This window comes from Grus americana, chromosome 1 (genome assembly GCF_028858705.1).
Source record: "Grus americana isolate bGruAme1 chromosome 1, bGruAme1.mat, whole genome shotgun sequence".
Lineage (NCBI taxonomy): Eukaryota > Metazoa > Chordata > Aves > Gruiformes > Gruidae > Grus > Grus americana.
In genome coordinates, this window is record NC_072852.1 from 44,669,609 (window position 1) to 44,683,847 (window position 14,239).

Below are 14,239 nucleotides of genomic sequence, written 5' to 3' on the forward strand. Positions count from 1 at the left end.
AAGTGCCAGCTGTGGAGTCAAGCTGCATCCAGGGTCACCCAGATCAAGTATGCGTCAGTGCAATGACTAGTTTCATGATCACTTATTTTAAAAAGAAATAAAAATACCTCCTCCGAGCAGTACTACAAACCAGCAGCAAGGCGTAATTCATATGTCAGTAGCTTTGGACAATTTTTCTCTGTTCGGGAGTTCGGATGCAACGGGGCCCTGAGCTCTGACTTGCGACCAGTTTTGTTTCGACACGTCCCCTCTCTTTCTCCATGTCAACTGTTCACTTTCTGACACGGCAGTGCCTTTCCAAGCCTGGCACCATGGCAATATTTCCTTCTCGCTGCCTGCTTTTCTTTGTGTAATTTCCTGTCTGCTGTCATCCGGTTGTTTCTGGCATTAAGTGGTGCCCTTACTCTTGGCTATAAACCTCAGGCTAAGTCTTCTGAACGATAAAGGTTAAGGAAATAATTAAAATTTCTCCCTTGATGCACATCTCCTAAAGCAGGTATCTTCAGCTCCCCAAAAGCATGCTTTTCTCCTCTTCTGTGAGGTGTAGGTAAATGGTTGTAAAAGGAAATGAGAACACTTCTTCTATGATAACACACTTGCTCTTAAAAGACGACCAAACGGACAGTGGCCAGGACTATTGAACAGGTAAGATAAATACCCTCTGGTTTAACACTCATCTGAGCACAACCCAAAGTTTAGCAGGGAAGGCGTTTCTCAAGGAGAGAAACACCGAGACTCGCATTTTGTACTTGCTGCTGGGCAAACAAATGCACTGGCTTACGGAGTATGGATCGTAACTGCTCTTCTTGGAACCTAGCAAGGGAATAGCACGAGTCTGAAAAAGGTACGTAGGAGGAACTGGGGAGGCCCAGAGGGAATTGTTTATGATGAGGGAGATGAGGTGGGGGGAAAAAAAAGAAGTTCCAGCTCCAGAGTCTTGTCTTGTGGGTAACTGCTACTGTTTGAAGCCATTACATCTGGCAGCCCCTACACAGCCGCGCTGCCCCCACCCTGCCTGCGCTCTGCTGCCTGCGCTGCCTTCCCACCCGCCACCACTCCTCCTCTGCGGGCTACGGCTGGCTCTGGGCATGCCCTTTGCCTCTTGGCTCTCCGGCGCCAACCACTTCCATGTGTATTTGGTGTTAATTCTGGGACATAAAGATCCCTTCCTGCACTGGGACAAGTCCCCTGGAAATAGAAGTTGCTGCTCTGAATTACCATTTAAGTTGTCAGATGCTTAAGGAAGCATGCCAGAGTCAGCAGCCAGCAAGAACAGATTTCTTGTATGCACACTGTAGCCTAAATAATGAAATAGTCCTCCACTACCCATTTTTGTCTCCATGGTAGCTGGGTTTTCTGGGGATGCGTTTCATCTGCAACACCATTGGTACAATTTGACGGTGACGCAAGTTTAGCAGTTGCTTTGTGAGATTCGGTTAAGATCACGTAAAAAATGGTTCTCAGATTCTGCACACAGACAGGTTTATGTAAAATATATAAACATTTGTCCAAGTTGTTACAGGTTGCATAAATATGGCATTTTTACTGTTGCATTTACAGATGTGCATGTACAATGATGTGCAAATAATCACAATTTGATTACAATCTTTGAAAGGTACTTGAACTTTGCATCCAAGTAATGCAATGAATGAAAAATGCCCACCGAAGAATTTAAATAGCAAACATAACATCCTTTAAATTCATAACAAATTTCAATGTCTTCTCAGTAAAACTTTCACACATTTAAAATAGTTTGTATTCGTTTTATTTGTATATGTCAAAATACATTTTTTTTTCCAAAATAGTGGGTTTTGCAACTAGTTTCATGCAGATACAAGGTCTGCTCAGTACTACCAATAAAATCAATATAGCACAGTAGCCATTCATTTTTTAGATATAAAGAATAAATAACCTAAATATAAAACACTAAAATATTAGAAACACGTATTTAATCATTCACAGGCACCCAAACTTTACCAAATATAATCCAGAATATGCCTAACTCTTTTGTAACAGAACTCAATACGTTGCAGCCATTCAATTCTTTATTTTATGTTAGCGTAAGACAATGGAAGTCCCTACGGTTCAGACCCACCTCTCATACAGATCAATTACAATAAGATACCTCAAACTATCTGTGTACCTTTAAAATCAAGAATCCTGAGCTTGGTAGTAAGAGCATAACCTTACATCTTCAAAAAACCAATCAACAGAGAGAGGACATCATGTCTTCCTTCCCGAAACATATCCCACCCCCGTAAAACTCCCCCCCCCCCAAGTAGGCAGTAGAACACAATGACCTTTTTAAATGAAGGGGTACAAATTCACATTTAGTATAGTATACAATATAATCAATAATACAATAGCTACTACAAGCTTTACAATGTACAATTTGTTTTAATGGCTGATCTGTTCAGTGGTTTTAGGCAAGAAACGATGTGCCAATAGGATGTCATATTTTGAATGGTTTAGTGAAAATATAAAAGCTGTTTCTAACAAAAGCGATCTTCACTTAAGTACTGGTTTTGTTTTTAAAGGCCACTGAAATGTATAAAATGGTCTGACAGGATGGTGTTATCAAATCGGATGCCTTCTCACATGGCAACAACAGTGCATATAAACATTAATGTGAGTGTAATGGGTTATGTTTTTCAAATGATTTAGTACATTACTTTGGCTAGCACAACAGTTTTGGACAGCACTCAGATAAATACAGGTATGTGAAATGTAGTGAAGCAGTTATATTTATGCAATTTTTTATTATGGTGAACACTATCAAATGAAAAAAAAATGGGAGGAAAAGATAATAAAGTATTTTATATAGTTTAGACCTTTTGTAAAGATAGGGCTCCATACAATGTACAATGTCTAAATTCTTTATACCATAAAAATTAATGAACTTTGTTAAACACACTATTCTGGAGTAGCCTAATTTGCATTAACAGACATTTGCAATAGGGAAATATATTCAAGCATGCCACGTGGTGGTCTGAAAAATCAAACCAGTACACATTTATATATACAGCATCACTCAGTACCTGCTCAAATGAATGTGACGATTACAGGATCTAACATCTTTCACTACAAACTTTTTTTTTTTTTAAAGTGACCAATAAAGGCAGAAAACAGGACTCTTAAAATATTTCTAGTTTCAACTGACTTTTAAAGCATTTTGTATAGGAAATAAATGCATATTGCACAAACAGTGAAAGCAAATGTTCCACCAAACATCTCTGTTCCAGGTGGTTGGACAATACAACTCTAGGTAGCTACACAAATATGTAATTTAAAAGGGCGTGTGGTCTCTGCAAATGGTAAAGCTGTGAAAACACTGTACAAGAAAATCTGGTACATGAATAATTAGAAGGGAGAACAAAAATCCAAACTTAAGATTTAAAGAAAAACTGAGTATAGAAAAAAACTGGGAATTGTGGCACAACAAAAACATTATTGAGTAACTGTCTTCTGTGAGAGCTGAAAGCTTTTGATGATGTAAAAGTGTTTATGTACAACTAAGGCTTACTGGTTAAATATCTGAGGCGTATCTGGCCTTGAACACTTTCCTTATTATGCTGTAGCTGTAAACAAGATTTCTCAGTCATTTTATCTTCTCAGCAGCTGCATTTTAACAGAAACAATGATCTTGATACAAAAAAACACACAGGTAAGAGGGCGTTTGGCAGGATATCTGAAAATGACAGTCTCCAAGGGATCTTCCCACACTTCCAGTGACTGCCATACTGTGGTCCACTGGAGTTACTAGTGATGTGCAATACCGTTATTTGCTGCTGTCGTAAACCCTTTATTTGGAAAGTTTGCTTATAACTCTGATCAAGGCCCCATTTTCATCTTTTAGCCTCTGGTTGTCTGCCTTCAGGTCTGGTAGCATCTATGAGAAATGAAACACAATGGTTATTTGCTGTTATACCCCATGTAAAAGCAGCAAGACTAGGCAAGCACTGAGGATAAAAAACTTTATTTAGTTTAAGCATCTCTCCCCCTGTATCAGCAGTTCAGAACAATCGCATCTTTTAGGAGTTCTCATTTGCTTGGATTAGATGCACCAAATCTCGGTAGTGCAAATGACAAGCCTCTAACAAAAGCATTTATAGTAGTGTGAGGAAACTACTTAAATGCTTCAAATTTCAGTGCAAAACAAAACAAAAAAAAGTTAATTACCAACAATTTAAAGAGACTTGTCTATACCACACTTGCACGGTTTCAAAAGAACATGCTAAGCACATCTACCACTGTGCTCTTGGATGACTTCATCCTGATCAGATACAGTGTGATTCAGCTTGTTAGCTCATAGCGTTAATCTTCCAACCACTTCCAAACTTGTGTTGAAGCACACATCCTATAATTTGAGCTAATATCCCTGAATAGCTTGGTTCACACAAGATCAGATCATTGAAAGAGATCCCCGAGACGCCAGGCTGCACACTCGGGCATACAAGTTAGGAGATGGCAAGTTAAGGTTGCCACAGGAGGTGGGTGACACACAAGCACAAAAGCTGGAAGGCAGAAGCCAAGTGAGGTGAGAGTTGGACAGGATCGGACAGGAAAGGAGGACAAGTCAGTGCACAGAGGTTTGGACTGGGAGAATATCGTTTGTCAGAGAAGCCAGAAGTAATCGCAGCAGTTCTCCGTATCTGCATTCACACACTGATAACAACCCACCTGTAATACTCATGGCTAAATTATGTGTATGGTTTCTAGCAGCAGGTTTACACAGGAGGTAACAGCCTATTCCTGCAGAGTGGTTACTCAATAACCTCAGGTGCAAGTGCATGCAAAAGGTCTAAGTCCAGCTGGTGACCGATGTAACAACTGCTGCATAATTTTTCATGATGAAATTTCCTTGCTGCTAGTTTTGCTTTCATTTTATTCAAGCAAAATTATACTTTCAACCCATTATATTCAGAAAATTGTAACAGAACAGAAAGAACTGAGAAGTTTAAAAATGCAGGGTTAATTAACTGTGCATTACACTAGAGGCTTCATTTACCCTTTTCCTCTGAAGAATTCCTGTCCACATTCAGCTCACCAAAGAGCAGACCCTCTCACAGGGTAAAACATGATGGTGCACTGAAGATGACTGAGGTTATAGGATCTCTACTTTATTTAGCTGCCAATATCAGAATACATGAAATGAAAATGACAGGAGATCGTAAGAGGAAAAAAGGTGGCCTCCACAGTTAGAGTAAGTAAAAATCATTCTGCTAACCTGGGTTCCACCTCTGCTCTATGGTGGAGCTTACAGCAAGCCCCCTAAACCGAGCTCTTCACAGAGTCAGAGGGAAGCTTCCATTATATTCAACTGAGAGCTGTGCTCTGAACAGAAAATGCTGTAAAATGCTGATTACTTTCAAAAACCACGTCAAGGTGTTTGAAATTGGGCAACACATAATAATTTTGGCAATTTTCAAGTATTATCTGTGTTAAGTTTTCTAAGTTGTAAAAACCAGCTACTGTTGTCTGAGATACACTTGCTCATACCCAGGTAACAGGCGTGTGTACCGTGCATTTGTGCGTGCACCTGTAATATTAGGATAAACCCGGGGTTGTTCTATGACATGTATCTGCAAAACAACGACAGCCATTTGTTCAGGCAAGGAAACTAACACCTTTCCTTCCTCCTTTTCATTCTGTTACAGTCTTCATACCAAAGATCCTGGGTGAAACCACAACAGCCTTCATCTAGCTATGCACAAGGAAGCAAGGGAGCCTGGTTTTGTTCTTGTTACTTGCGTATCTCAGCAAGTGTGTCAGGTACGCCTTCAATGGAACCTCAAAGTCAACTTCACAGTCCGCTTTCAGCTCACTGACCAGGGACTTGCAGCCAATAATGCTTAATTACACACAGGCAGACCCACAGACCAGTTATTTTCTGGTGAGCTATTTTAACAACAGAGCCGCTGTTCAAATTCAGAGCTTTAACATAATCCAGTACCATTACATGGCTGCAAATCTCTGTAGACAGACTTTTAATCCTGGTTAAACTAACAGGTAGAATATGTATTAAGAAAATATTTTCTCTTTTGTTGTGAGCCTGCTAAAGAATAAAGGAAGACTGGTAGGAGACAAAAGCAGTTATGAGTAACAGGAGATTGATGAGGAAGGATAAGCTCACATAACCTAAAATACTTATGCTTCCCATCTGTACTAATCCCCACATACTTCAAACCTAGCCAAAGACATTTGTACAATATTCTTGGAGCAGTGCATTCCTGTGGTACTGTCCTGGTTTCAGCTGAGATAGAGTTAATTTTCTTTCTGGCAGCTGGTATAGTGCTATGTTTTGGATTTAGGATGACAATAATGTTGATAACAACACCGATGTTTTAGTTGTTGCTGGGTAGTTGTAGTGTCTACACCAAGTCAAGGACTTTCCAGCTTCTCAGTGTGCGCTGCCAGGTGCACAAGAAGCTGGGAGAGCACAGCCAGCACAGCTGACCCAGGCTGGCCGGAGGGATATTCCCTGCCACAGAACAGCATGCTCCATATGTAACTGGGGAAACAAGCCGGGAAGTGGGATCGCTGCTCAGAAACACACTGGGCATAGGGTTGTTTTATTTTCCTTTCGCATGTGGTGAGCAATTGCATTTGTGCATCACTTGTATTATTGTTATTACTATTATTATTCTCTTCCTTTGTTATCCTATTAAACTGTCTTTATCTCAGCCCACAAGTTTTACCTTTCTTTTTCTTTTCGATTCTCTCCTCATCCCATTGCAGGGGAGGGAGTGAGCAAGCAGCTGTGTGGTTGTTTTAGCTGCCAGCCAGGTTAAACCACGATAGGTACTCAAACTTCTCAGGAGGTGACACCACACACCTTTAATGTGCAGAGGCAGGGAAAAAAAGCTTTGCAGCAAATCCAGTAAAATTAGTTAGATACTGTACTTAACACTTTCAATTCCAATTCGCTTCTCACTAAAATAGCAAAGCGTCTTCCTGTGATGAGACTCTTGAATAAGATTACAAATGCACTATTTTGCCTATCTGTTTTATATGACTAACTAGTAACTTTGCAGTGCTGTAGGTGAGCAAATAATTATTCAATAATCACCTGACATGCGTGGAGCCAACTCAGATCTGTACAGTAGTAATAATGTCTGTGTTTGCTGGAGGATTTAACAGTTTTTACATACAAAACAGCTTTGTAAGTTAAGATTATTAAAAGCTCAAGAACTGTTAAGGTACCTGTTCAGCTTAATCAGGCACACTGCTATGGTTAAGCTACCATCATAACGTCAAGCCTCCCTGCTGTGTTTCCATTGCTTTTCTTTTGCTAGCCTAGCTGCTCGAGCACCACAATTATCTGCTGTTGAAAACTCCCCCTACAAAAAGGAATACTGAATAGTTTTCCATGGGTTAACACCCTGAACTGGCTTACCATGGTTAAAGGAATGCCAGTGCTAGCAAAAAAAAGATGGTATGGACATGTGGCTGAGGACAGCAGTCAGCAGATTAGCTCAGCTAATGTGTTGAAAAACCACATTGTTAGCTGAAGCTGATGTAAGACAGGCTGCCCTAAAGGGACAGCGCTCCCTTCGCATGCAGCTGTATGCTCCTGCTGCTTTCTGCATGTTGGTTCAGCAATTCAACAATGCTGGAGTGAGATGGCTCAAGTAATATAAAGAATAAAGGGATTTGTTTTCAGCCAGCTCAGTGAGCTGACTCGACTTGCTCAGCAAGGGTTAGCACAAGGGAAGGTTGAAGAATGCAGGGCCTGGACCAGGAACAACCTTTCTATCCACATCCTATTGTTAGATCGACTCCAGGAAGACACAAAGCCAAAGGATAAACCTTCTTTATTTCATGTCTCTTAGTGGGGAAAACCTGAGATTGGACTCCGAGCAGAATGAAAAAATATACAGTCATTGCCTTGCCTCTAAATGGGAAGGGGGACAGGCGAGGGGAAGCAGTTTAGCAAGAGTCACTGTGCAGAAGAATATTTTTTTTTTTTTACCTACACATCTTAAAAGCTCACTGAAACCTCCAGCCTATACAGTTTTTATATAAGAGGAAGAAGTAGTCATACAGAATTGGAACGAAACCACGTTTTGTTCCTCATAGAAGTTTTGAGCCTTCTGTGGGTTTCTGAAACAGCCCTGCAATAACACTAAGGACAACAAACTGGCATTTTTTTTTTCCAAGATGAAACTCAAAACAGTTCATACCTTTAACAGAAGGGGAGTGAACCAGATGACCTAGTATGTACAAACCAGTCTGACACACTCGGCAGGCTTTTTGTGTCTGTGTTTGTACGGACCTTGCATGATAAGATTCTGATCCACAACTGGAATGCCTGCATATATAGCAATATAAATCAATAACCTTAACTCAGTGCTAAAACTGGGTATGTTAAGTTTCTAAATAAAAGTAAGGATTAGCCAGAACCACACAGGAAGTTAATATGTGAAAACATTAATTGACTTGAAACTCTGATACATTTTTAAAGGAAAGACTTTGGTCCCCTCTAAACACTAAACCACACAAATGTAAGAAAAAAAGCTGCTAATGCAAGTGTTCAGGAATGCACAGTACTGAACCCCCTTCTCATTCTTTAGTTGAGACTAGATTTGTATCAATTCTATGCACTTCAATTATACCACAGTAAGAAAGCTCTATTCTTAATTTCAATTTGTCAGAAAACTAGAGGCAAATCTATCTATTTGAGCATTTACTCAAACATCAAAACAAGGGAGTGACTTCAGTGTATCCTAGTGCAAACTCAAACCCTTTCAATTGTTGCCAAGGTCTTAACATGTCAAAGGTCTCCTGGATCATTGCCCGTTTATCTTCAAGTCAGGGAGGACAAGCTTCAGTGCTAGTAAGGACAAATACCACACCATACCAATGCATCTGCGACACCTGTAGTTGCTACACTGGACACCATGCTTTAGCCACACTTCCATAACCGAGCAGTGGTAAGTCAGTTTCTGGCACACAAGTGTTAATAGTAAAATTCTACCCAAGCACAAACTGAATGTCAACACCTGCCTGGCTACACAAAGAAGGAAGAAATTACAAGTCCACAGAGCGCAGTTGCCTACAGGACCCTGACAGCTTGGCAACCACTCGGGTCAAGGCCCTATTCTCAGTCACCAGTCGCTCATTTATGTGTCTCAAAGATTGAATCTGCTTTATTTGTTGAAGGTTCTGCAGGAATCAAAGAAATAGGAGTGAAAATGAGAAAAAAAACATGTATATTATGTATAAAAGAACTAGAGATGAGCAGAATCGAAAGAAAACTTAAAAGAGACAGTCCTGTTTAAAGTAGATAAGTTGCTGTTAAAGGAAAGTATCAAACAAGTGGCACATTCTTGAAAAGCAGTCTAAGAACCAGCAGTGATTAGTCACAGCTTTCCAAAACAGTTCAGGATACATTAACAATGAGAGCTATTCCTGGAATTCTTTACTTAACATCCTAATTGCACAAACGAAATCTCCTATTCAAAAGTCTGTAAATAATGACACATTTAACACATACTTTTACACAGCGGTGCAACAAATGATAGGAAGAGTATTTAATCTTTAATTCAAAACTTTCACATATTGCTTACTGAAAGTAAGCTTTTGAAAAAAGGCTATATATTTGCATTCTCTATTTTTCGCAGAAGCCCAGTCTTCTCTGACAGGAATTGACAGATTGATGCGAGAAGCTCACATCCTGTCTTCCACTCTCAGACACAATTATTTTTCTCTACCATAGTTTGCTTTCTACACATTTCGCTTCTAAAGACCCCTCAAGGAACCGCACAGACATTGTGTCCTCCCTTAGAGCAAACTCTCTTGGCCTGAACCCAAGGGAGCTAGAGGCATGGTGGTTTCCTTCTGCATACATCTGCTTGCCAGCTTCAATTATTTCAACAAAACTTTGTGCATGGATTTGAATGAAAAATATTTGGAAATTAATGCCGTTTCCAAGCACCAGAGGGAGCTCAAAAATGAGCTTGAAAGGAAACTTTTTATTAATTCAATGACAAATACCAAATGTCAAAACAGTGGTACTTCTTTACAATTTTGGAGTGCAACAATGTTTTCTATTTCATCATGTTCCACTAGTTTTCTAGTTAATTCTATCAGTTTGGTTGACCCTGTCCAATATTACATCCAAGGACATGATACACATCAAACCTGCCAAATTTCTCACCCTTCTTAATCATATCAGAGCACTTAACATTGATAAACCAGGAAATGAGAAAAGTCATACCATGACTGGTTTGAAAAAAAGAAAGAAGCCAGAAATGTATTAAAAAAGTGTCCTCCTCCTGAGATTCAGTTTATACACAGTTGAAAAAAATGGAAATCAGTGCATGTGATAAATGATACTTATTTGTCAATGTGTGAAATCTACCCACTGCTTTTTGTTAACTAAAAACTGATTCTTATTCACTCTCTACAAATGAAAGTTTTGATATTGGTGACATGCTATCTAATAATTTAAAGAGCATGAGATAAAGGTTGAAGCAACATTTAATGCTTAAATATCTATGGAATCATGTGCTACCATTATTTTTAATATGGTAGCATACATACAGAGTATCACATCAAAAACATAGATTGCAATTCCATCTTGATTAGATCAAGATATGCTTCACTCCAACCATCTCTGAATATTTCTTGTTAGCCAGTATGTTACAGAAGCGTTAAGTCCCAGTGCCTTCTTAGAAGTCCCACACGTATGGCAGCTTACGCCGGTGTAACAGCTTCGCTACAAGCTACGCGACATGAGAGATTTTGAAATGCAGCTATAACTTAGTTATTTGCTAATGAAATTATACAGACCACTAATACTGCCAGACTACACGTTGCCCTGACACAGGCACACACTTTGTTATTAATAGTTTGATGTGTATTAGTTTACTTACTTTCAGTTCCTCTTCCATTTCAGATATCCTTCTTTCTAGAGCTCTTCTTTCCTAAATCAAAAGATGTGTGTTAACACTGAACAATATAATTTTTAAAAAATTACTGCTTGTAAATACTGTGGTAACAGTGAAATACTTCAAGTTTCAAAGATCATACAACCAAAAGCATAGTGTGGACAGGAAACTTGTGATGGCAGTGATATATAGAAATTCTGTCAATACGGAATTTTGATATCTGAGGAGGAAGAGATACAGAAATGTACATCAAGTCCTACAAAATATACCCCTTCCTTTACACAAATTTAGGCAGGTTGTACGTACCATTTTTTTGGATTTATTTTTCAAGAGCTAGGCTCCTGTAATAGCTTAATATACAAGAAATGCAGAAAATGATCAGAAACAAACAAGAATATTAAAAGAAACAAGCACAAAAGCATAAGCTTTCATAGACAAGCAAACGTAGCTGAAACATCTGTCTCAGCTCAGTGGGATCAGCCCACACTATAAACTGCAACGTAGCATAGATATGCCCAAATTCACATTACAGGAGTTCAGCTGAGTACCAAAGAAATCTAGCTACGTAAGACCACCTGCTTCTTGAGCAAATGTTTCCTGAATATTTTCTGCGTTTCCAGTATAGTTTTCTTTTTTTTTTTTTTTCTTTTTACCTGAGAAGCAGGAGAAATTGTCCTTTGTAGAGAACTTCAGGTCCTTTTGATTACCCTGATGACGGTACCCAAGCTAGCTTATTGAAAGTTAGCTTAGGGTTCTCTATACTATGCTGTAATCTGCAGTGCAGACACACTACCGTATTTGTAAATGACGTTATTTTGTTTCAACCTAATTTTCAACACATCTGACAGATGAATAGCTAATGCAATAGACTTCAAGGGTTTACAGCTTGATTGCTTGCTTTCCTGTGTCAGACAATGCAGTGTGTCTCATTTAAAAGCAGCTGCGGTTATCAGTACTCTACATTCAGATTTTTCCAAAGTGTGAAAGGCAAAAGCAACAGATTATTGCAAAGTGGACATATGCATCTGCATACAACAGTGTTACGCAAACAGCAAGCAGCATTGACTGAGGTGTGTAAAACTTTGGTTAGATCATACCGCCCAGTAGATACTGACTCTTGCCGGTCACCTTTCAGATATAAATCATTTGAATTTAGTTTAATCATAGTGCAGTTATACCCCAACATTTTCCCATTTTAGCAAACAACTTTAAAGGTTTATCAAAGTAACAGATTACTGCAGTTGTTAGTACTTAATGTACTCAACTCTTTTGAGTTAAGACTTTTCCCATAATGATACTGACTGATAGTAATGGGCATAGTAAGTACCAGCGAGTTAACTGCAGTAAGCAAGTGACTAACAAACCCCACACCATCTTACATTACTTAGAATTGTATCGGTTACCTACTGGCTTTGCAGAACAACATATATTATCAGTGCTCTTATATTAAGCAATATTTGACAATTCCTGTGATTACCAAGAGATGAATGATCGAATAAATCTCAAAATTTCAGATGGCTAAAAATCGTTAGCCCTTTTGATGCATTTGCTTAACTAGCATGTTGAGCTTGTTTAAGAATAACTATTAGCAATAAAAGCCAATTAAGTAAAATCCTTACTTCATTAACTCTGTATACTTCACATTATATAAAAGCAGCATTTAAATGGACTGGCCTAGATATAAGGTTTATTGTAAAAAAGTACTGTTCCGATTAGATGAAGCTATGCTTCTCTTTTTCCTAAGCTGCTTACTCTTTTACGAACTGGCTTGAGGAACGCCAACAAAATAACACACTGCACTTTCCCTGGGAAGATTTGCCAGTATTATTTGATTACTCCCTGGACTCAAAGAAGGCGTTTGAAATTTATGCAGTCTAAAATTTTATTATATACTTCAACAACTCTATAAGGTATGCCAAGGAATATTTGCAACCCTCAAAATGAAAAAATACATCCTAGTCTCTCAGCTTACAAAATACAACGGCTCATTTGTATTTATCAAAGCAACTAGGAACCACAGTCTTGGTGCAGTAAGACTGAGGTACAGGGATTATACACAGGCGAAAAATTAACCCCAGTTATTTTATATATAATTATTAAGAAGTAAACCCAGATGTATATACCTACATGTATTTGTAAACTCAGTAATACCAAAAAATATACTTCTCCACAACCCACATTCCCAGATGATTAATTCTGAATTTGGGGGAAACTGCTTAACGGTAACTACAATTCTGAATTCTGATTCAGACTGAAACCTTTCAGTTTGTGTTTTATTATCACATCATGTGAAATTCTGCAAAGGACTTTTAGCATACTTTTCAGAGCGACAGGTCGCTAATGAAACCCTTATTTTTGCCTATGTATTGCTGGGACCTTGCATCTGTGATCTGATCTGTATCCCCATCCCCATGGAAATAGCCCCTCTCTCCTAAACAGTTCTCAAATGGACAATATTGACAATGCATCACCAAATCACATCATGGAAACCCACTTCTGAAGGCTGAGTTCAAATAAAATTCAAAGCCAGTATTTTCTGAATTTTATTACTATGCAATTCTAGATTTAATAAATGTTCCCATCTTCTTTACTGTAAAGGTATGTTTCAGCTTGAAAATGTCATAGTTCAAAGATGCCTTCAGGATTTTCTCTGCCAGCCTTTTATTTCTGCCAATTTATTCTCACCACTTTCCTGTTCCCCTCCCCTTTTCTCTATGTAAGTTATATAAACATCTTCAGTTTTCTATTTCATTTTAGTGAAGTCGTATACTTGGAAAAGTATACTTAGAAAAGCTCTACGATTTGTTTCTATGTTTTACATTTATATTGTTACATTACACATTAAAAAGGTGTCTTTAAAACTAAAGATCCACAATCTGAACTGAATTTGGTAAGTTTATTTCTAGAGATGTAGTCTGTTGATGACTAGCAGCTGAGAATCCTGCTTCGTTCATTTTCAAAGTGAAAGTAACTCCAGATTTTAACAGCAGCAAGGGAAATACAATCACAAATAAATTCCTGTTTTAAATTCTTGTCTGAAAAGAAGTTTATAAAATACAAGGAACATCTCCTAAATCTTGTGTAAATCATGTTTCAGCCATACAGCATTATCACTAACTTTAGTACCAATGCATTTACAAAGAGTAACATTTCTGAAAGACATTTTGCTGTTGGACTAAATGTCTTTACAAAAAAAAAGATGCAAAAATTTCTAATATAGCCAATTGTTTCAATGCAATGGCCTATTGTGGGAAAAAGCAAAGCAGTAATTTAAAACGGAAATAATGTCTAGCTATGCAGCACTGAATGCTCTGCAGTATGGAACCTATATAGTAACAGACGCCGCC

At 38.5% G+C, this 14,239-nt stretch overlaps 1 protein-coding gene across 14 annotated transcripts in view; it reads right to left on the reverse strand.

Moving 5' to 3' along the window:
* Nucleotides 1–1,466: 1,466 nt before the first annotated feature.
* Nucleotides 1,467–14,239, reverse strand: part of PPP1R12A (protein phosphatase 1 regulatory subunit 12A) — a 123,196-nt gene continuing 110,423 nt past the window's right edge. For 7 of the 14 annotated variants that reach the window (XM_054813665.1, XM_054813670.1, XM_054813671.1 and 4 more), the window contains 3 exons: nt 10,878–10,928; nt 9,007–9,165; nt 1,467–3,889 (listed from right to left, as the gene is read on the reverse strand). In XM_054813665.1, coding sequence (XP_054669640.1) covers nt 9,031–9,165; nt 10,878–10,928 — 186 coding nt within the window. In that variant the 3' untranslated portion in view covers nt 1,467–3,889; nt 9,007–9,030. Of the gene's footprint in view, nt 3,890–9,006; nt 9,166–10,877; nt 10,929–11,989; nt 12,021–14,239 lie in introns of those variants that run through there. The other 7 variants (XM_054813676.1, XM_054813672.1, XM_054813666.1 and 4 more) reach the window with 3 other exon arrangements.